General features: G+C 33.5%; 1 protein-coding gene across 5 annotated transcripts in view; it reads left to right on the top strand.

Moving 5' to 3' along the window:
* wun (wunen) overlaps positions 1 to 25,725 on the top strand; it is a 126,821-nt gene that overhangs the window by 98,974 nt on the left and 2,122 nt on the right. For 4 of the 5 annotated variants that reach the window (XR_013033993.1, XR_013033992.1, XR_013033991.1 and 1 more), the window contains exons 8-9: positions 22,843 to 23,922; positions 24,005 to 24,163. Coding sequence is in view for 1 of the 5 variants with exons in the window: in XM_033479337.2 (XP_033335228.2) it covers positions 15,236 to 15,325 (90 nt within the window). In the remaining 4 variants the exon portion in view is untranslated. Of the gene's footprint in view, positions 1 to 15,235; positions 20,771 to 22,842; positions 23,923 to 24,004; positions 24,164 to 25,725 lie in introns of those variants that run through there. The other variant, XM_033479337.2, reaches the window with a different exon arrangement.

The following is a 25,725-nucleotide window of genomic DNA, read 5'->3' as shown; positions in this document are numbered from 1 at the left end:
AACGACGAAATTTGAAAAATGCTAGAATCTCTGTCCTAATGGCAACACCTACAGTTGAAAGGTATTGTGCTTCAATCATCAGCGACAATGGTCACTATTGCGCAACACGTTTCCCCCTACGTCGCTCCTATCCTCTCATCTTTTAGCACCAATGGTCGCTGGCAACAGTGATCGACGGACTATGGGCATAGCGAACAGTTATTATCGAAACCGTACCTTTGACTCGATGGATGCAACAGCAATCGTTCTGTGCTTCAATGAACGTGATTTGCAATGATTCTAGAGAAAGATAGACGCTCGAAAGTAACGCTAGCAATAAGTCTGTTTCTAGTGTTCGAACTGTGAACTATTAGAATAATGAAATCGTAGCGCAACGTCATCGTTGAAAAGAAGAACATAGTACTTAATATCACGTCGGGAAAGCATTCACAGTGAAAGGCAACAATAATTTGCGAATACGTTCCAAGCGGCGAATGCTCAATGTGTCTCGCCTGGCGCGAACTTCTTTTATTTCGTCCATGTTATCTCCTCCAATGGGATTTTATTATTGATTATTTTATGCGTTAATATATGGGATGGAATTTTATTATTACGATCGCATTCGTGTAAAAAAATCGTACGGATACGTATGTGTCGCGTACGTGCAAGTACAACCGGCTTTATTCAGCGTAGCGAACGGAATAACGAAATAACGTAACGAATGATGCGGGGTCGACGCTGTTGTACAGAAGGAGCCGTGCACGTCGTATCGGTGAGAATGTATTTATTTCTTGTTGAGCACTATTTATTTATACAAGCGGCGGATACAGTTGCCTCCTCGCGGGAGGCACCAATTGTTGTGTACAGTTATTATATGCCCGATGAATTCGTTCCGCGACAGGGAGCAGAACTTTCGTCACCATTCATTTCTCCTGCTGCTGTACTCTGTGCCTAGGCCCCAGGCCCTAGAAGTGTGCGACAGCTCGAGAATGTCGGATCGCCTCGGGGTCCGAGAATATTCGGAATTTTTGATAATATCGCGATTCTCGAAATTTCGGCATTTCGAAAGCGTCGGCTTCCCTAATTACAGTAAATTCTATCTAATTGAAGCTCAGGTTGCGCACTGAAATGGACAATTTGGGGAGAGGAGATACGGTTACTCGAGCCTTGCGGCTCGTTTTTATAGTTGTCGATTGTCAACAATTATAAAAACGTATCTCCTCTTCCCAGATTTTCCATTTTTGTGTACAGTAATTCCTTCCTAATTCGCGCACGGATTGCGCATAAAAATGTACAATTTGGGGAGAGGAGATACGATTCTTCGAGCCTTGCGACTCGTTTTTATAGTCACCGATTGTCGACAACTATAAAAACGAGCCGCGATGTTCGAATAATCGTGTCTCCTCTCCCCAAATTGTCCATAATTGTGCGCGATCCGAGCGCGAATTAGGGAGAAATTACTGTGCACCATAACAGCGGGTATCTCCCAAGTCTATTCTTTCGTCAACCGTGTTGTAACAAAAGCAATGCAAATTCGCAATTTATTCTTGTACTATATACAATTAGGTGTCCGTATTAGTCTTCGGCGCTCTGAATCGGTTGGCCCTATTATCGACTTGTTGTTTACTATTGGCATAAGAGGATATATTTGACCGTACGTTCGAAAAAGTTGAAGCCAACTTGAGACGCGATTTTTGCTCGATTGGCCACGATTCGATCGGGGCGACAGGCCGTTTGTTGAAACTAGACTGCGAATCTTTAAGCGATGCTGAAAGTGCATCGATTTCGTGAAGCGGAAGCTACGTTAGAAATTTCTATCGATTCCTAATAATCCGATTTAATAAATACAGTAATTTCTCCCCGATTCGCGCTCGGATTGCGTACAAAAATTGACAATTTGGGAAGAAGAGACACGATTATCGAAGTCTTGCCTCTCTTTATCGTATTATTTATATTGCATCTTTTATAGTTGTTGACAATCTGTAACTATAAAAACGAGCCACGATGCTCGAACAATCGTATCTCCTCTTCCCAAATTGTCCATTTTTGTGCACAATTCGAGCGGGAATTAGGGAGAAATTACAATCTGAGCGTCAATTAGAAAGAATTTACTGTATTCGGAGACTCAAAAGAATATTATATATATTATTATAAATAATTATAATTATATATGTTATAATTATAATTATATTAATATAATCTCCACTTTTACATATATTTGACGTGTCATTTTCACTTCACTTTCCAAAGATAATTCTTCGTCAATAAATCGAATAGGTCCCCGTACTTTTCGAGAACGCCGATTCTTTTGAAAATTTCGACATAATCGAGTTCCCATCAACCGGTTCCCGATATTTTCGGGATCTCGCACGCTACTGTGCCACATACAGGGTCTCTAAAAACTCCCGTTCCACCAGCTGGCAAGAAATGCTCTCCGTGATGATCGAAGGTAACGTTTTCCTTACCGAAAATTTTCTCCGCGTTTTCATTAACGAGTTGTTAACGAAAAACACGAACCAATCGGGGAGCAAGTGCGGCCCGTGTTCTCTTTTTTTTTCATTAATGAAAGTCGTTGACGAAGCCACGGAGAAAATTGTCGCTTGAAAAAAAAAAAGTTATTTCAAATTGCCTAAGGAATTATCCTTTGCCAGATGTAAATAAAACACCCTGTAGAGATGGACAGGAACGGGGCTCGCAATTAACGATAACTATCTTCTAATCTAATGACTCCACGATATTCCAATAGGATGACCAAACAATGTATCGACCAAATAGAGATACTTCAGGGGAGGGATTTCTAAAGATAATTCGAACCGTTCAAAACTTTTCTAAACACTTATTTATATTAACCGAGATACTGGTTATATTATGTTGATGGATCTATAAGACAGCTCTATTCGAACAGTATTAGGCTAACGGTGAACTATAAAGACACATTCGATTTTTAATGTTTAAGATGTAATCTTTTTCTCTTTTTTTTCTAAGAAAAACGAACGAAAGATAACGGAAAAAACTATTTATGGAAATGATAAATCTGAAGATAAAGTAACGTAGTTCTTCTGAAAGTTAGAACGTCGTTTCTTACGTGTAACATTACCGGACACGTACGACGTTCATTATTTATTGCATTACTATTGCATAATTATAGTGATATATGCGCACATGTTAAATGTGATTCAATAATGGAATTTATGGTATACTTGAACAAGATTATTATAATGTAAGGTTTAATGGGGGTAAAGGTAAAACGTTCATAGGTGATAACAAGAAGAAACATTGAAACTTGAATGATCATACATATTTGGGGGATAAGGTATTCAGATATACATACATATACAGTTAAATAACAGATTATTTAAAACATGCATGAAGTAATCGTAATCCATTTCTAATTATAGAATTTCGTATTTGAATCCAATAGTTAGCAAGAAATTCTCTTACTCTGCACGAAGCACGGAGAAGCGAAAGTCATGTTCCTTTTACGCGGCATGAACTTGTTGAACGGTGTATGAAACTGTTTCAATGGAGATAGTCGACGAAAGAATCGGCTTAATTAATGGGAGAGAAGTTTCACGAACGGAAAACTCTACTCTTTATCTTAACTGGTACTGTTTATTTTAACTAGACAGTTCCACTAAAACATTTGGGACACTTTTGTAAATTACAAATCTGCAAATTCAAGGCCGAAAACTGACGTTCACACTCTACAACGTATTCACAATTTAATAATCATACGTCGCAAATATCGTTAATTTTTGTCCTAAATGGGATACTTCGTTTGTGGATTTATATTTAAAAATGAAGTAATTCACAAGTCGAGCGTTTTTAAATGCATACGTCGTCTCAATCTAACGCGAACAATTAAATTATTATCACTAATAATTGAATATTATTAATAACAATTGAATATTGTCATAACAATTGGATCATTATTTTGTTTTCAAACAATTAATAATATTAAAATATTAAGTATCTTCGAAAATAACCTTCGATGAAACGCAATGCACAAAATTGCATTTCATGTTAGAACGAGCTTTCTTATATGTATATAAGAATGTGAAAATGAAGTCTGCCTTTATTTCGTTCGAATTTAACGGTACTTATGAAGTAAAAAGTCTACTATAAATAGAACTTGCAACATAAACAATTATGTTCGTGACGCTTATGTTATGACGTACAACACTTACTCGCTAACAAATTGTGAACATTCAAACATTAGATTCTTCACACATTTATATAAAAATGATTCCCAATGAAAATTAGGTGGGTGAGCGTACTTGCAAAATAGGATCTGTTAGAAATTTTTGTTCAATACAATTGAAGTCCATATTTGATACTAAAACTATAGACTCTAAAAGTATAAATAAAAAGATCAAATGAGAGAACTTTTCTTGTCAGAATGTTATAAAATACCTACAAAAATAAACTTAAAACCGTAACTACTTCTATACGTCAATAAATAAAATAGATGCGGAATTCCAATTCAGAAAATCGAATAAATGATAGATTCTCAGTCGTTTACAAACAAATACGCTCGCGAAGCATTCAGTTCGTCTCTATTCTGCACGAACACATCAAATCTTGAACGTCACAACGACCATCGACCACTCAAACGTGTTCAAACACGGTCAAACAGCTGTGCATCACGTGCAAATTACGAACTATGGACAAAGACATTTATAAAAACACGTTTATCTATTTCTGTACCATCACTCCTACATTTTGTCACCACCGACATAGCTCAACTTTTCTTTATCTTCGCAATTCTTTATCTTCAAACATTTCCTATATTCACTGCTGTACCACTACTATCACATAATTCCACATACACTGTACTTTCGTACAGTCACGATAAAAGAGAAGCAAACCACTTGCAGTAAACGGAATAATTAATAATTATATCACATTAAAAGTATTTGTTACCAAAAGACAACTTACATCTCAACTAGCTCCAGCCTCCCAATTTAGCAACTTGGCATTTGCGAGTAAGATGCAAAAACACACGTCAAACATAATTGAAACTTCAACAACTTTTGTGAGTCTATTACAAGTATTTTCTCTCTAATTCGCGCTCAGATTGCGCACTAAAATGGACAATTTGGGGAGAGGAGATACGATATTTCGAGCCTCGCGACTCGTTTTCATAATCACCGATTGTCAGCAACTATAAAAACGAGACGCAAGACTCAAATAATCGTGTCTCCTCTTCCCAAATTGTCCACAATTGTGCGCGATCCGAGCGCGAATTAGGGAGAAATTACTGTGCACCATAACAGCGGGTATCTCCCAAGTCTATTCTTTCGTCAACCGTGTTGTAACAAAAGCAATGCAAATTCGCAATTTATTCTTGTACTATATACGATTAGGTGACCGTATTAGTCTTCGGTGCTCTGAATCGGTTGGCCCTATTATCGACTTGTTGTTTACTATTGGCATAAGAGGATATATTTGACCGTACGTTCGAAAAAGTTGAAGCCAACTTGAGACGCGATTTTTGCTCGATTGGTCACGATTCGATCGAGGGCGACAGGCCGTTTGTTGTAACTAGACTGCGAATCTTTAAGCGATGCTGAAAGTGCATCGATTTCGTGAAGCGAAAGCTACGTTAGAAATTTCTATCGATTCCTAATAATCCGATATAATAAATACAGTAATTTCTCCCCGATTCGCGCTCGGATTGCGCACAAAAATCGACAATTTGGGAAGAAGAGACACGATTATCGAAGTCTTGCCTCTCTTTATCGTATTATTTATATTGCATCTTTCGTAGTTGTTGACAATCGGTAACTATAAAAACGAGCCGCGATGCTCGAATCGTATCTCCTCTTCCCAAATTGTCCATTTTTTCACGCAATCTGAGTGCAAATTACGGAGAAATTACTGTACCTTTCGATTCCTTCGATCTGTTACTTGTTTGAAAATGGGTCCACTCATTTTTCTCGTAAACCCACGAAGTCCGCAGTCCAGTTACAATGGTTTCGCAACGGCCGTGTATCGGGAGTAGCGGAATTTCTAGTATTAATAATTGTTTCTATCGCATAGATACCTACACGCGTATAATATATTTTCTGTTCACTGGTACAGGTGCGTGTACGAAACGACTAATTGTAAGCATATATACTTAGGATTACGGGATTCGAACGCAGATTATTATTGGGTGGAACGATTTGCTCAGCGCGTCTCGTGGATCCGCTCGCACAATATTGTCGAGTTACTGTACCGATTTACGAAAAAAAAAAAGGAAAACAGAAAAAAAAACGAATAGAAAAGACAGAAAAGCATTGAAAAGAAAAGAGACGATATATAGATGAGCTTTCCCGTGGCGTCGAGATTCTTGTTTATTTAAGTCTCGCGCCTCTCACGGAATCGTTAATTACCGTGTGTTGTTGAAACGTGTTCGACACCGAAATCGCGCAGACAAACGGTTCGACGCGACGACACGCGTGTACTACAAAGTATTACATCGTTATTTAAGCAATTATAGTACGCTTTATGGAAACACATATATTATATACATATATGTATACTCTTATTGAATTTCTAACTACTAGACTGTAACACCATTACGAAAGTGTGTATATATACAGATATTTCTAGGTCGCAGAATGTTGTAGATTCTTGTAATTAGACGAAGTTCAATGGACGCGATACGATCGCCCCTCTCGATTGATTTTTTATTAAACTTTTTATATAATCAATGCGACCGGCGTACTAGGTGCGCGCACTGTCCTCCGACGTAATTAATGCCTATATGATAGCGTATAGCCGGAACGGTGACGATCGAGAGTGTAAACATGTAATTGGATGTCATTGGATCCATTAAATATGGAACAAATTATGTATTGGTGTTATCGGTGGCTGTATTCTTTTCAAGCGATGCAGTTACTCGCGAAGTCAGGTGTACAGTTCACGAGGGGAGAATTTCGACAATGTTCATAATTTACCCTTCTCTCGCCTCATGGACCAAGTAAACTGGTTTGTTTATAATATTTAATAAAAGGGATTGTGCAAAGATGGTCCAAGATTGAGACGTGCTAACGCGTTCGGAAGAGAATTCAATTGTTCCAGTCGATTAATAATGGCCGCTTACAATCAAATATCTTGTTGGTTGAATTTTTACACCATTTTACAACGGTATGAATGGTCTTCTACTAAATACTTTTCACAAGTTATTGTGCGTATAAAGGGTGTTCCATGATTCATGGTGCAAGTTCGATATTGACTGTAAATGAGACGAAAATCAAGAACAACGAAATTGCGTGGGACGCTTCGTTTTCGGGAAAATTGAATTTTCATGCATTTTGAACAATATCTCGACTGAAAATAATAAACCAAATTCTATGAAAAATACACCGTTTATTTATTTTATTATACTGCGTTTAATGTACTCTTCAATTTCGATAGCAACCAAGCACCGACATTGTACTCTGTACAAAAATAAGCGATTAATAATAAATACCAAGGAAGAGCGCGTACTCGCTTAATATTTTACTTGAATTATCTCGAAAATTAAGTCGCCCACGCAATCTCGTTATTCTTGTACCTCGTCTTATTTCCAGTCATAAAATCTACCTGACACAATTTGTACCATGAATCATGAAACACGCTGTATATGTTTAAATAGCGTAATGGTTTTTGCTATTTATTTTTTTAAACTTACCATACATACTTAATATACCTTTCTAGTTAGTGTTAGAATAAAAAAATAAATAATGTATAGAATCGAACCGTCAAGAGGTATTTTGTATAGCAAAATCAATACACAAACAAGATCCTTCAGAAATTGTGTTAACCTTGTGTTAAACTCGTAGATTCGGTGAAACTAAGATCACGACGTAAAAATATTTGAAAAATACCTTGAATGTACAGGGTGTCTCGCAATCCGGAAATGGCGGGTTCCTGAGGTCATTTGAAGCAACTTTTTCCTCAGCGGAAATGTAATCCGTGACTTTGTTTACGAGTTATTAACGAAAAACAGTGACCAATGAGAGACGAGCTCGGCTGGCGCGCGGCGGCTGAACCAACGAGCGCACAAAGTGTTCCGCTCATTGGTTCGGCCGCCTTGCGCCAGCTGATCTCGCATCTCATTGGTCAATGTTTTTTGTTAATAACTCGTGAACGATGCCTCGGAGAAAATTTTTATAAAGGAAAAAGTTACTTCAAATGACCTCAAGAACCCCCCATTTCCGGATTGCGAGACATTTTTTGGACACTCTCTATAATTAAAGGTATCGACGACGCTTTATTCAGGTATGTGATTCAACGTTTCCGAAGTGTTTGACATTGTACGCATTCTCGACTTTGAGAGTAACTGTGCGCTTTATTTATACTTTTTGCAATACCCGAAATACTTGATATTTGCAGTTATGCACATTAATATTGTATTTCTATATATTTTTATATTTAGACGAATGTTCTGGTAATCCTTCTGCTTATTATTCGATCGGCATACTGTCGAAAAGCAAAGATTATTTGAGCATCGTATCGGCGCCGTTGTTAGACATTGAAGTGATCGAAATTTTGATGACACAATTCTTTCTATAATTCCACGAATAAAAAGTTTCGATTCCTTTCGTTTACGTGATACGAAAAGAAAAATGTCAACGGCGTTAAAATTGGATTATTGTTATGAAAGAAGTTCCTCCTAATCGCTGTTAGCATTGCAAAACGAATCGGTAACAATCTTCCTGTCTTTTAAACTTTTCAGAAGGTGACAAGAACAATGGAGAACACCTTTCAAATTGACGATACGACGATAAAAAGTTAAGTTTTCGCCAAGATCATCGACGATCATCATTCTACGAACGTAATGTTTGAAATATGAAGATTGAACGTGTAGCGAAACTTGGACATGTCGATTATCTTAACGAAGGATCGTTTCTTTGAACAATAAATGTTCAGCGTATCACTTTTTGTTTTTGTTACTTTTTGACGAGTTTAAAGGTGAAAGTAGTGAAAGAATTATTCGTTTACACTTTCGCTCGTCGCTTGCGTATTGTATACAGCGTATTTGTGATATCTCAAAATGGTCGAATAATTCATAAGAGACTGAATCTGTAAAAAAATGTATTCTTACACACAAAAGTTTTTTGGTTCCCACGAGGACATTAAGATGACGTGTATAATGCTTTTTATACGCGCGACATGTTTCGAAAATCGAAGCAAAAACGGAAAAAGTTGTCCAATATATCCAGTTTTGTATATAATATATATATTTAAATTTCATCATCATAAATAATTACCAAACATATCTTTTTTTCTTTAACCTTCTGTGATCCTAGTTTTGTAAACGGATGTAAAAGATTTGTGCATCGCGAAATATCCATCTCTAGGCGTAAATTATCAACAAATTCACAGTTCGAAAGAGATTTGAACTTACTCCGATGTGTAAGGTAGGAATTGAAAAGAACAGAGCGAAATATTTTAGCCACAATATGTCTAAAAATACAATCAGATTGAAAATACAGGATAAATGAGTATGCGACTTGAAAGTTACATTAACACTTTAATGGCCGCACGCGTCTACGCAGCCAAACGTCGCCCAGGGGCTGGCAGTATTTATGTAAATTCATGAAATAATTCATGAAATTATTCATGAATAATTTATGCGAACATACACATAAAACAAAAAAACAACAATAACAACACATTTAACACTAGATTTACGGAATCCGTCAAAATGACGGGTTTTTTTAATTTACGATTATCCATATCATCATACACATTTATGAGTTATTTGTTCAATTTATATATTACTTACGGTAAATGTCACAACAACACTTGTTAAAAATCAGAATAAACGTCTCATTGTTATTTTTATAAACTAATATAAAACAGCCGTGTTTTGTGCTCCGTAAATCCAGTGTTAATACGACAAATTTAATATTTTTCCTTTCTCTCTGTGATCATTATTAAAGCAATCGCTTAAATAATTATTAAAGCATCGCTCACACGTTATGCGAGCAGCCATTAAATTGTTAATCTGTGGAGAGTTATTTTAATTCAGCGCAATCGTCGCAGCAAGTCCTCATTCTCGTTACTGATCAATTTACGAAAAAGTTCGTGCGCAATGTACAGGGTGCCCCATACCAAGAAACTTTTCCGAAAAATTCGTTCGCGTCTCTTGCGAAATATTTGACCATTCTCGGGATAATCCAGACACATTCTATACGTATAGACACATATACATATATGTACACACGTTTACGGTGTGTGTATTGGTGCTTGAAACGTGTAACAGAGAGAGAGACATACGGCGGTGTTGTGTCATCGATCGGAAGTATTCTGTACCTGTACACCGTTGAAAGACGAATTTGTGTACTATTTCTACGTTTAAGATAGAGATCTTTATTTATTTTATAAAGAATATACCGTGTACTACGATTGGTTCGCGAACGGCCTCTGCTAATAGGCCGGACTAACTTATTTACGATCTACACTCGGAATCTCGAGAGCAATAAACATTGAAAATGTATTTCCATTGTCGGAGAAAATAATTCCTCGTTTCCTCAGCATCCGAACGAAGACTTGTAATATGCGCAGAGAATTTATACGGAGCGTTTCATTTACCTTTATCATCGCAATAAGTATCGACGTCGGCTCGAACGGAGATATGTAAAGAAATATCAATATTAATATTAATATAATAATATAATAGTAATAATAATAATAATAATAATAATAATAATGATAATAATAATAATATATTAATATTAATATTGATTCGTACATCTACGTAATGATAAAAGAAATGAAGTGCATTTTACATTGCGTCTTGTTCGATTTACTTTGCAACTGGCCAAGAAATGTGAACCACTATATTTATATTCAAGCTGGTTACTTCGTTTGTTAAAAATGCTCGTTGTAAAGATTTATTTTTCGAGTATGTTCAATATTTTCTCTCTTTTTGAATCGTATTAACGATTATTTTAGGATTATCGAAAAAAACTTGTTGATCAATAGTGAGAAAGTTCTATCGAGTCGCAAGCAACATCCTACACGCAGGATTTGCGTGCGTTTGTTCCACGCGATATCGAATTACGTTGGAAATTGATTTTCGCCTTTACATCGACCGTGTAACCGGACCCCTCTTTACATAACTATTCTTTTACGTATTATTCCATCGGTAGGAAGCTCCTCATACGCATTGTTCAGAATTAAATTGTATTTCTCAATAAAAATCGAATCGGTAGATAGTGGATGTCCATGGAAATTCACAATTTTTGGTTACGCTAAAAAAGTGAAATTAGATATTTGCTTTTCTTTGTTCTTCTTTTTTTTTTTTAATAAGATCAGTTCGAATTGTATGTTTGTTTTTGTTATATTTTGACTTTCTTTTTCTGCCGCATCTGATCCAAACGCGAAGAACTCACGATCTGATGATTATTGTACTTGGATCACGGTGAACGAATATTACTGCATTTATTATTGATTAGGCGAAATATTTGATGAATGTAACCTTTGTGATTCTCTTTTATCGTCCAATTTATTTATATTCGATTTCTTAATGGTAAGATATGCGTCGCATACAAGTTCTAGGGACGACTACCGTTTATATGCCTATGTATCTTTCGCATTTAAGAAATATCAATGACAATGTTGGATAAGTGCGAGAATTTTGTCGAGATTAAGTAATAAAACATGGTAACTGGTTTTAATATTCTTGTTTATTACACTTCCAGTTTGTACTCTCTCCCTCTGCGTGTATCGAAATCGCCGAATCTCGTTTGATACAGTTTCACAACCCTTTATTTTGACATTCCTTCTTAGGAGGGTATTTACAAGAAATGACTTTTTTAAGAGGTCATCTTCATTAATTTTCTTTTCTAGGTGATGGTACATGTAACGTTATGTTTTCTTGTAATTGTAATCTTCGATATACAAAACAATGTTTTATAACAATATCTTAAATTAAATAACTACTACTATTGGTCACCGATAAGAATAATGTTAAGTTGGATTCGGTTAACCACAAAACAAAACATCATCGCGTACAACCCTTACGTGGAAGAGCTCGTTCGGCTAAAAGGATCCATTTCTCTCTTAACCCCTTAATGCACAATTTAAAAAAAAAAAACCGACCAAAAAAAATCAATTTTTTTTATCTAAGAAAATACATATTTGGACCTTAATTTCAATAAATATGTAAAAAAATGCAAAAATTACTAAAAATTCAATAAAAATAGTGGTAAATAATTATAGTGAATATTGAATCGCATTGCAGATCGAATTTTGTACCCATCGTACTGTTTTTCAATTACCAGTTACTATTTTGAAGGGGAAGGAGGAGACGAAAAAAAAAACTGAAAAATATTTAATTTTACCTAAATTTGTAATAATATAATAATAATATTTATTAGCTGAAAAATATATAATAAACTAAAACTATTCAAAATTTTCTTTTGTATGGTAAATTTCAAAACCAGGTGCAGCACATAGCCCAACATTCCTTATTTCAACATTAGAAAACATACCTTTTATACACTAAAAATCCAATTTACTCTCTATAAAAATACACCATAAAACAAAAACGTTTTTATATGTTGACACTAATAATATTTGTAAAAAATAAAAAACAATTGTCTTTGAAGAAATTCACTTTGATAACTACTACTACTTTGATATCTACTTTACTTCACGACTTGCTCACGAATAATACACTAAATGTTCATAAGTGCCATCCTAAAAGTGCATATTTTATTCCTGAATAAGCAAAAAATAGAAAGAGATCGGAGATAACTGGAGAGTAATAAATAAATTAGTCATAACAAAACTCACAAAAGTGCCAACGCTAATTAGATTTACTATTTTATTTTTACTGCCCGGATATATTCGAATCTGAACATTTTAGCGACATAAGTTGCGACGCCGACCGTATATATACGGGTCTGCACATTTTGGCCGGTTTTGCACGCCCGTGTTAATACGTTTCTGCGCGTTAAGGGGTTAAAGAAAAATAAGCTTTGATGAAATACAGCTAAATTATTACTTTCATCTAATAGCTTCAATTATATTAGTTTCAATTAGTTACATAAAAATCAGCGTGTATCAGTCACCGGGATTCATTTGTAAGGCATTGACTTTTAATCCAAAAATATTTCTGAAATAACGAAATAGGATAAAGGTACCTAATACGAGACCTATTTCTTTTTAAATCATAATTTTCTATTAAAAACACTTTTATTAAAAGTAGGTACAGTACATTCTCCCTAATTGATGCTCAGATTGTATACAAAAAAAAAACAATTTGGGAAGAGGAGATACGAGTCTTGTTGACAATCAGTAAGATTCGAATAATCGTATCTCCTCTTCCCAAATTGACACTTTTGTGCGCAATCTGACCGTCAATTAGGAAGAATTTGCTATATTGCAAAATTGTGAATAATAAAACGAGTACGTATCACTTAAATGTTCCGTTCTGAAATATTCCAGCGAGCCAAGTAAAAATGAAGGCACACTGTACATCTCTGTTCTTGACGGCTGTCAAGGGAGGACTGACTTCCATTAAAAGTAACGACTTCTCGTGCAACCCCTTCTTGCAGGCACACTGGTTTGGTAAAGGGGTTGTTTAGTGTGTCGTTGCTGAACGATTCCACATCGCAGTGTTTCCGTTAGATTGTTTGCAAAGTGATTTCGTCATTTACGTAAAATCTATTAAAAATCTGTGCATCATCGAATAACATTAACTCTGAAAAGTCGACTATCGTTTTCCCTTGAAAAACGAAATTACTCTCTAAACAACCTAAACGATAAAGAAAACTGATACAATTTAATACGAATTTGGTACAAATAAAACAAACTGGCTATTTAAGTATAGTTCAAGTATTATTCTTAGTGAATTGGACCTGTTTCTTATTAAAAATAAAATCTTTCGAATGGTATTTTAAGTAGCCATGCATTTTAATATTTCTGAATAATCTAGTAATTTGCAATAAGCAATATATAATCCGCCCGTATTGTCTGAAGACAACTGTTTCACTTTGTATCTATATTTACACAGACCGTGCTGTCTAAAATAACATAATGCAATTATCCATTCTAAAATAATGTAATGCAATTGTCCAATCTAAGTTGAGGCGATGCAATCGTTCATTCTAAATTAAAGTAACGCAATTGTTCATTCGAAATTAATATAACGCCATTGTTCATTCTAAATTAATATAACGCCATTGTTCATTCTAAATTAATGTAACGCAATTGTTCATTCTAAATTAATGTAACGCAATTGTTCACTCTAGATTAATGTAACGCGATTGTTGAGTGTAAATTAATCTTGAAATCAAACTGAAACGCGTCCGCCTGAAACGTAATGGAAGAAGAAAAAGAAGACAAACTCGACGTTCCAGCTATCGCCGTGGAAGAAATTGTACTGGTCTTCGAATCGAGATATGAAAATGTTAAACGGAAGAGACAGATGGAACAGGAGGCAAACTCCTATCGATCTTCTTCGTTTAGTTTCTGCCAAGCAATTATCGGAGAATCGTGCAGCTTGGCCCAAGTGGAGCTCCATCATGGAGATTGCCCCATGATAACCGAGGTCATTGCTTCAGTCATCATTAGCGGAAGAAGTCTCCGCTCTCTACCGGCCAAATTGCCCAACCGGTAATGATCGCGCAGAAGAATGCAGCGAATCCTCTAACAACTGAGAAGCTGAGTTACATCTACGTGGAACAAAGCGGAGTTCGTTGATCTACTTGTTCGGACACTAATCCTTTCGAAACAAAAGCTTTTTAAATGTTGCTTTCGTGCGGCTTTCTAAATCTAAGGGCTGAAATGGGGGGTTTCATTAATTTTTAAGAAATTTAAAGTTTCTCTATTTTAGCAATATACGTACCGAGATCTAAAAGTGGTTGGTACGTATCGCCCTGTAAATATTGTAAGACTGAAACTATTATTAAATTTATTTAAATTGTAAAAAGTCATAAAAGAATTGTATAATGCCTGAATTAAGAAATATAGTCAACAATCGTCAACGGAAGCATCTTTGTGATTTTAATCATTACATTTAGTGTTAAAACAGTTTCTCAAAACAATTGGCAATCAAAATAGCTAATTATTTTAAATATTAAATACGAGTGAAAGCAAATAATTGATCTCTACTAATCTTAGCTATTAAATACTGAAAATTTCTTAAGTAACTACTATTAATATTTACTATCTAATTATAATAAAAATAATTACTAATACTTTTTAAATCACAATTTCCGAAAGGACCAATGGAGGAAACGATTTTTTGACACGTTGATTTTTCTTTTAGGCCAAATCTTCCGGGTTCTCCTTGTACAGAAGCGTAAAAAGGCGATTTATAACATTCGACGCGAAAACATTTGTCAAAAAGCAAACGTGACGTATGTATTTTGTAATTTTTATACATCGCACTAATTGAAGTCCATACGCGATCATACTAAAAACGACGTGCACGAATTATTTCATCTTTCATCCAATAATACGTTAATGCAATTACGAAGTTTTGTCAATATTTTACAATTGCGCCGTAACCAATCATTGCTAATCTAAAAAGTATACTAATTAAGATTAACCGTTTGCGATTAGAAATAACAAAAGTGAATGTTGTAGTATATATGCCACACAAACTTGGTTTTGTGTTATCATTATTAATGTTGTTATCATTATCCTGAAGAATTACAACAATCGTAACAGTTTCAAACAAATATCAAAACTTTTGTCATTTTTTACGATCGGATGATCATATTTATTTTACGTATATCAGCGTAGTATACAAAATAAGTCTCTTTCAAACTTATTAACTATTAATTCATTCTAATTTTCTCCCATTCCTGCGACAAATTTTATTAATTGTGTTGCTAATGACAATTTCAGATAAAATTGAAAACGGCAAGCATTGCAAATGTGATTTTGTCTAATAAAATAGAATTTATATTTGTTAGCGTACGAACATATGAAAATTCGAGGAAAAAGAAATTCGAGTTTTTCGTTAAGAAGAAAATTTAATTTGACGATAATATTAAAAATTCTCGATTAACGTCTGCCCTTGTATTCCTAAGAAAGACAGAAATCTGAGACATTTTATAGTTACAGTATTTATGTCAAAACCTATTAAATTTGGCGATATCGTACTCATTCCGTAGAAAAATGTAATGTTAATAATATATTTATTAAAATATTGTTACTAATCGGTTATTCCGATCTGTAATCGAATCCGTCCATATTCATTAACATTTACACCTGTTTTAATTTTCCCAACTTTTTGATGCCACTTCGTGGACTCTTCGGCGGCGTCGAACGTTCTCTGCACACGAACTGTTTGACATACTTTTCGTCTCTTCACGAACCGTGCAAATGGATCTCTGACCCAACGGTTACCGGTATAACTCTTATCATGGTGCAGAGTGGTATGAACCCTTCAGTGAAAATTCATACCGGCAACTAGGTTACGATTTCAGCTACGCTCTCCTTCGAATGGAGATATGTACTTCAATGCAAACGTCTAAATCAGAAATCGTCGAATTTAAACAATTTCATCGTTACTTAACATTTGCATCCCACACAATATGTATCACTAACAATTTATCAAGAGACAAGTTCTCCTAAATGGATTTGATCAGTTCATAACGTTGTTTATAAAGCGATCTATGTTTTAAATTTGAACGCTGAGCTTGAAAATTGTTTAATATCCGCAATTTCTAGCATGAGAGGATTAAAGACATAGTGATGTAGTCATATTTTCGAAAATTTTGGCTTAAGTGTTTATATGTAATCCGCACATGCCAAAATGTTAAAAAGACCAGTGACATCATTTATAATGTAACTATAAATTAATTTCACTGTAAATTAACGTACGTATAAATTTGGTCAGTGGACAATACAAGTTAGTAAGTATTACACCACTATAATTTATTTAGGAAGTAGTACACTACTATAACTTTGAGCTTCTGATACACGTTATTTTTAAAAAATAGAAAATGTACAAATAGGAAAAAAAGTTGCTCTTTAATCCCAAAATGTGAGTTCCACTATGCGTATTCCCGTAAACTATTAAAGATCCTAATCAATAATAATATTATTTCTCCGTAATTATGAATAATAAATCCACCAATACGCTGCATTTTTCTTGTACTTACATGTATGTTAAAAGTTTTCTAATGAAATTGAAATTGAAATTGAATTGAAATTTTCTTTGAAATAAATGCATACAAACAAAGGAAAATAGCTAATCTAATATTCAAATAATCACTCTAATCTATATAGTGACTTCGCCTTATTTATTTCAATAACTGATATTCTAGTGTAATAACATTTATTTTATAACTTCACACAGAATGTTTATTGAACACGATCTTTATCTATACACATAGACCCCGCAGACGATCGCGTTCAAACAGGTTTCCATTGATCTAATCCGTAAGAATCTAAATAATGATGGTCACTTGAACATTCATCCATCATTTGCAGATAAAATCAGAGTTGACCATTACTTAAATCATTATCTATTTATCTGTTTTATTACTTCGTGCTGTTGCACTCGGGTGGTATGTCATTGTCATCGTTTGAAGATGGCATTTATTTCAACGAGGAGCACATACTTTTATTTAAATAAACTCCACCATTCGTTAAGAAAAATCCAATTCACGCTCATCGTATAATAAGAATATGAGTTACAAACAATTTGTTCGTGTTTCATTTTGTAAACGATGTTTGCATGTTGATCGAAGATACCGAGACTAATTTATTATTTGACTTTTACATGGTAGTAAATTTTGCAACATTTCATCATATTTCTATCATAAAAATTGAACTGCTTATGTTCCTTTTAAATAAATAAATTACCTACATATAATACAAAAAAATGTTTAGAATGTAGATGATCTTAAAATCGCGAAGAATATAACGTTTGTCCTTTCAAACCAAACAATGATTTATTTTGATATATTGTTTAAAATTAATGGAAAACAAATAAAATATTCAAAATGATCGATTTATTTTGTTCACCTTATGTACGAAATTAAAATGATAAAGCACTGTTCCAAGGACCTATTTGTGTTAATTGACTACTCTCGTGTAACTTTCTCCATTTTGTTTTTTCGTTCCGCAAACATCTATTCGTTCATTTGTTTATGCTTTTATCTTAAACAAATGCTACGAAACTATTTCGTTCTTCTTATCCTACGTTTGTTTCACGTTTCTTAATCATTTCGTTAATTTCTCCTGTTTTGTTTGAAGTAATTGTATCACATTTCTCGACCTTGCTATACCATCAACAGAGAAAATACGTAATATTCAGGTTGCATACAAAAATCAGGTCAGACTGCTATAACTCTCACTTTCCAGCAATGCAAAGAAGTGCTATTAAGCACTTTCAGTGTGTGTCATGTATCATATTCGATGCGCAGTTACGATCAGTAGTGAACAATGTTTATTCAGTGCATTTATGAAATAAACTAATTGTACAGCCAATTTGTGCTAGATCAAGAACTCTTCATAAAAATGCAAAAGTCTTGCGTTGAAAGTATACTTAGACCTTCATTTTCAAACTTTTTGAAAGCCAATTACAACCATTCAGAGCTGCATGATTTAACCCTTGACAACAATGTCTTTCTATTTGATTTTGTAGTAACAGATTAATTTTCCACGTTTTTATCATTTCATACACTAGCTGATAATAATAAAAAAAACCAATTGTCTTCTGGAAAGTCTCTTCTATTTTCTTGAGCTTAGGCAAAGCTTTCTAGCGTTTTTAGTTTTCACGTAATACATTCTTCTTAGTAGAAAACTGGTCCGATTTTGAAATATTTTGCTGTTCAATTGTGATAAAATAATTATGGTACTTTCAAAATTAGCAATTCTTGCTACAAATTTCATTTGAACAGGCTAATTAATTCCAACGTTCTATCGAATTTATATTTCCTTTAAAGCTTTACTTACTACTCCGCGAATTTTGTAGTTCGAGCTTTTGGTAAATGATTCGAGAAATGATCGATTCATGTAAATCTGATTCGTAATAAACATAAATCCTTTTCTTCTTCGATGAAATTATTGCAATCGAAAAATTTCTAATTATTGTAACTGTGAAGAAAATAATTCGCAAGAGGCTAAGACTTGTTTATAGCCACTTACGTTCCGGAAGTAGATGGTAATCTAGATAGTTGATCTCTTCCGAGTATAACGGTTCCGTATGAAGTATGTATGTACCTTCCCCGAGACGCGATTTTCCTTTCCTCGTCCTCGGTGTATCCTGTTCCTCCTAATCTCGATGTTTCCTAGTATTTGTATTAGGTAACAGGTATTTGCCTAAGATTCGTTTGAAGTGTAAAAGGTCATGTCGCTTATTAGCATTATTAATATCGACAGTTTCCGAGTGAAACTGGGCCCACTGCATACAGGGTGGCTCGGAATTCGTAGTACAGCCAAGCGGAGGGTGATCCTACATGAAAAAATAAGAATCAAAGGGCCTGGTCGATTGAGACGGTCAAAATTGCAGAGATTTTTTAACACTAGATTTACGGAGCACAAAAAACAGCTGTTTATAAAAATAATAATAGGATATTTATTCTGATTGTTAACAAGTGTTATTGTAACATTTGCCGTAAGTAACATATAAATTGAATAAATAACTCATAAATGTATCTTTACGATATGAACAATCGTAAATTAACAAATTAGTGACCCCCGTTATTTTGACGGGTTCCGTAACTCTAGTGTTAATAAGTATTGTACCGTTGGATAGCTGATGAAAAACTCATCTGTATGAGATTTCAAAGGTATAACATTTTTTAATCCGAGGCTCCGTTTTCGAGAAAATCGACTTTAAAGTTTATTCATCTTTGTAAAGGATTTAGTTGTCTATTCTTCTATCGTAGTTGCCTCCGTCCGAAATAGTGTTTACAAAGAACAGCGATAAAGGAAGCATTCCGTTTACTATCGTCCGTTGCTCAGAAGAAGTCCGCTAAAAACAGTATCGGATCGGTTCCTATCAACCTACCCGTGTTAACGCCCTCGCAGGAGTAGGGTAAACGCGTTTCCCTTATTGGCAGAAATGATCCCTTCCTATGAGCCCCAAATTAGCCGCAACACTGAATTTCCACGAAACGAGGGACTCGAGTTCGGCCGAATAGAAACAAACAACGCCTCCCGACTCCTGGTACGTCTCGCTCCCCTGCGGGCGCCATTTTCGGCTAGGAACACATCAGACGCGTGTTCCTGTGCTTTATGTGGGTGTGTGTGTGTGTATTATTTACGCAACCACGGGCGAACGAGACTCGCGACGCGTCAGGAGGCGTAAAACAATCGAGACAAAGTGAAACAGACGCAACAAATATAAGATGCAAAAGCGTCGACTTATCCCTAAATCATTAACTTCAGGTTCTTCTGACGAACATATGATTATTTGTAATTACTAATTACTAATTAGCGTCTTGATTAACTTTTCATTGCATTGCGCAGCAAACGTGCTGTACTATACACATATTTTTTAATATACAACGTTAAGAACCTGATGTTAACACATTGCGGACGGCTCACGAGATATCTCGTTTTTAGCAAATTGAACGTTGCGGACGGGTCACGAGATATCTCGTTTTCATGTTTTTTTTATTTAATCGGCAACAAGCAACCAGCCGCAAATATTTCTGTTACGTAACCATGGTAACGAAGCCTCCCGCATTCCTAAGTAATTTTAGCGAAACAAATGAATCATTCCAAGCATGTAGAAATGATCAGTCATTATAGCCACTCTAAATCAATATTCAAATTTGTATAATAAATAATAGTTAAAATGTAAAAAATCTTATATAATAAACAGATATATAAACTATGTATATATAGTATTATTTAAGAATACTAAATGCAAATTAGAAATGTGCGTATCCGCTTCCTGTTACTTGCCAAGCATGTTTTTGGAGCGTTCGAAAATGTGCGGTCTTTGAGGGCGTGTTGAACGCGCAGAGCCCCGTCCGCAATGTGTTAATATCGACAAACGAGAAAATGTAACTACCCGTAAACTAAATGACGCAAGGGGCAAGGGGAATCGATCGCCCGCTCCACATAGCATCTTCCAATTTCATTGGATTCCAGACTTTTGTTTATTATTGGCTAAGTTACGCGCTGAACAAGAGACGTGATTAGGTGGAGCGGGTGGCCGATCCCCTCCTCGCGTCGATTAGCTTGTTGGTCTTCTCGTTTACCAATAGTAGTGGGTTTCGTGAGGTCATTGAAAAGTGGGGATTACGGGCGCGCAGTCAGGTGGACCATGCGGTATACCCCCACTGCCCCTCTGCCCAAATGACTGACTTTTTCTGTACATCGGACGGTGCATAGTTCGCAACAATTAATGTTTATAAACACTACCTCGGACGGTGGCAATTACGGTAAAAGAATAGACAACACAACTAAGTCCTTTACGAAGATGAGTAAACTTTAAAATCGATTTTCTCGAAAATGAAGCTCCGGGTAAAAAAATCTTAATTATTAAATATCAAAAAAGAATGTTTAAATGTTAAAAGTTATAACACCCAACCCTGTACCAGAACAATTACTTACTCAAAACGATCTCATCGAAGACATCATTGTGATACCGAAATGTAAAGATATTCGATAAAATCAGTTGATGTTGCCATTAGTAATACTGATTGCTCTCCAGTTATAAATGAGATCCTGCTATCTGATGTAAGGTAGAAACGATGATAGCGCTGCAAATTTTTACCGCGATTATTATGTGACACGAAGATTAATCTTATGCTTATTTCGGACCGCCGTGCACTTCAATTCGCAAAGTGAACATATTTTTCATTCGTATTACTGTAGATAAGCTTGAGATATTGCTTATTCCAAAATAATAACGCATAGAAATAAATTTGTATCAATAATTGAAACAGTTCTTAATGGTTGAAGAACATTTAAATATGTTAAATTTTAAATAAATAAGAGAAAGAGAATTTTAAAGTAATCAACTGAAAGTATTCAGTTTTTAACTATTTTCAATTATCAATTCATTTGCCAAGTTCACATAAGAGTATATTATATTAAAGTAATTTGTTATGGTATAAAATATAATTAATCATAATATAAATCAATTAATTAATATATTTTATATGTTTGAATACCAAAAATAACTGCGAATAACTACAAATTAATTATAAAATATACTAACATAAAAATTAGAAACAATTATTTGTTGTTAATGAGCATAGACAGTATTCTTGTTATAGTGTTTAATGGAATACGCAGTCAGCAATTGTTATGTTTTTAGAGCTATTCTTTATGGATGTTAATGTTTCAATCTTTTGTTCCCTTCATGCGTTGCTCAGCTACCAATGTTAACATGCGTTATTATATAATTCCATTTGTATTATGAAAAATGTATTCGTTTATGTACGTTATGATTTAATACATTACATTCAAACTCCATTTTGTTAGTTCCATTGTTCCATTGTTTGTTCCATTATATTGTACATGTATTTTTAAAGTCAATTTAAATTGCCGTCTCTCACTAGGTTACTTATAGATCGTGTGGTAAGTAGAATTTATCTTCATAATGTATCCAGGAAATTGAGAAATTCGCTTGCTTTTGCTTTTAAGTAAAAAGTGTCATATTTTCAGCTAAAATACTATTCGGCGTCGCTCTTAATAACAATTATGTGGATACATATTAAGTCAGGAGTTAAAAAACTAATTTACAGTTGGCAATAACCATTACTGCAAAAACAATTAAAAAAATATTATTTTGTTAACATCGTTCTTATTTCAAATTTAAAAAGTGGCAATTTCATGCATTACAATCTAATATACAATATTTCCATCAAAATATACGTTGACAATGCAAAATTGCGGCGATCTCCAATTTTGAAGAGCATGCAAAATTGAAATAAATTTCTATTTAAATTTCAGAATGAATCAATTTCATTACGAACACAATGCAGATCCTATGATGCAATAATTACGAATGAACCTGAAGAATTACAATAATCTTACAGGAAAATATTAATGCATGGTAACGACAATAAATTATTATTAATAATAAATAATAACTAAGTATAATATAAATAAACAATAATTGACATGAACAATGATATCAACAATGTTTACGTCATGTAGTAGAAAAATTATTACAAACGTAAGAAAAATATGCATTATTCTATTTGATAAACGTGAAATAATGTTATGATATTGCGATAACAGTATCATGTACAACTATATATATAGTATAAAAATTGTATAATCTACTATATACATGGAAATAATCATAATTATATCATTAACGTATTTACAATGAATAATTCAAGATTATTCCATAATAATTTGTAAGTCGCATATTTTTCTTCATAATTAACATTTCCTTCTTGTGTTATTTATGAATTATAAATTATAATTGATGTAATTTGAAAACCGATAGTTTAACTATAAGAAAGATGTTATTTATATAATACAAATAAAATACTTATCTCTCAATGGATCAATATACATATGTACATAATATGACATGTAGCTACTACATTGAATATGACTATTACAGTATTTATACTCATACAACTCACTACACAACAATATAGTAGCGACATCTGGAAAAGATAGCAATCACTTTGATTCTTTTACCCAACCTAATGGACATTTTAAACGTACAAAACTAATTCTGTTAGCCGGACGATAATTATTAGATGAGTGTAATCGTGCAACACTGTGATTCGCAAAAATAACGATATATTAAGTTCCTAACTTTTTATATAAACATATATAAATATACAATATTTTTTTACACTCTTTTTACGACGAAATTTTTGGTGAACGGAGTTTTCCAATTGTATAAACATAACCTTCATGCGAGTGATGCTCGTTTTACGTGGTTTTCAAAATACGAATTTACTTGTCTTACTCGGTGGTCTTTTATTGTGCCTTGTCTTTATGATACAAGTGAAACAAATTTACAATAACAATCAAAAGTATAACAGATACTTGGGATACAAAGAATACGTAAGGCACCATTCAGCAAGCAAACGTAGTTTTCTCTCCGTATTTTGATAATGAAATATTAATTGATCCACGTGTACTTCAGATGAATGATATCTCTACAGAATTGAAAGCAGTTGAAAAGTCTGCAAATAAATCCTCGACTTACATTCATCAACTAAACGAGATTATTTCAAAACATCGGGAAAGAGATATGAAAAACATTTCTATACCGCGTATTGTTCTTCCACTCTAAAGTGTTTTGGTAAGTACACTTAAGGCAAAATGATCAAATTTTGTCATATCCATAGTTTCCAATCTCTTAACTGTTTTATATGAAAATTGTTTAAACAAACAAGGAACGTAGCTCAGAATTAGACTATCTGTGGTTGTTGTTATGAAGTTTACATTTAAATTTTTAAGTGAAACCCTATATTTTTTATTGTACACTCTTACAACTAATATTTAGATGCTGTCAAAACGCTAGTGATGAATAAAACAGTATTAATGTGGCTTAAGTCAGTTGTTTTCACCTAGGAAGCTATAAAAGTTGGTAACGTTCAGTGAATAATGTGTAGTAGACAACAATTATCATCATTAAAACAGACATACTATATTATATTTTGACAATAAATTATTAACTTTTATAATCTAGCATATTATTTGTGAGTATTATAAAATACCAACATGTATAATCATCTAGTATAATCATACCAGTATGCTATTGTTTCCATAATCAATTGTTTTTGCTTAGAAAGCTATAAGAGTTGATAACATACAGTAAATAATGTGCAGTAGACAACAATTATCATCATTAAAAAAAACAGACATACTATATTATATTTTGATAATAAATTATTAACTTTTATAGACTAGCATATTATTTGTGAGTATTATAAAATACCAACATGTTGAGATTATACCAGTATGCTATTGTTTCCATATTCAATTGTCAAAGTGAAATTTAATATATCAGAAACTTTTTAAACTCGAAGAAATATATTCTTCAAAATTCAGTATTTTAGTTGATTTGGCCTACTTGACTCAATTTTGTTTATACTAGATATGTTCAAAACATTACTGATTTATACAATTTCATGAACTTTCTGATACTTAATTAGAGCAGTTGATTAATTTTATATTAATGGAAAGAGCTTGGTGCTGATTCACAAATTTATGAGTTCAGTTTTATGAGATTAAACATAATATTTTTAAGGAAAATAAATAATCCTTCGCGAATCTGAGCATTTTATAATAATTAGCTTATTATATACTTCAAATTATAATTGATACCATTAACTATTATTCAATGTTTTATATTTCCAATCTATTAAATAAGAATTTATATTACTATTAAAGAGAGACTACAACTCTAGTGTATAATAAAATACGTTCATTTCAAAATATTATATTACAAAAAATTGTATCACTAACTTCCCTGTTTGTACAACTAGAATATATGTTATTTATTTTTTAAAATCTGCTTTGTACATTTACCTTATTATTAATATATCCCAACATATTTTTGCAAGTAACTGATAGTAAATTTTTACAATTTTCAATGTACTGAGCATAAATTTGAATATTACTTTTATATACTCTCAATTTTTAACAAATAAAATTTTCACTTTCAAAAAATTTGTGTTTTAATCATTATGTTATACACATATATGACGAATCAAATGCTTTAATAGATTCTACTAAACAAAAGTGTCTTCTGTTTTATAACATGATAGATATTTAAATATGTTTAGATTTTGATTATTTTGAAATTAATTAAGAGATTATTTTGAAAATTAAGAATCTTAAATCGAATTTAATTACACC

Source organism: Megalopta genalis, chromosome 8, assembly GCF_051020955.1.
Source record: "Megalopta genalis isolate 19385.01 chromosome 8, iyMegGena1_principal, whole genome shotgun sequence".
NCBI classification, from domain to species: Eukaryota; Metazoa; Arthropoda; class Insecta; order Hymenoptera; family Halictidae; genus Megalopta; species Megalopta genalis.
The sequence above is the reverse complement of the archived record's forward strand: the minus strand, read 5'-3'. Positions and strand labels throughout refer to the sequence as shown.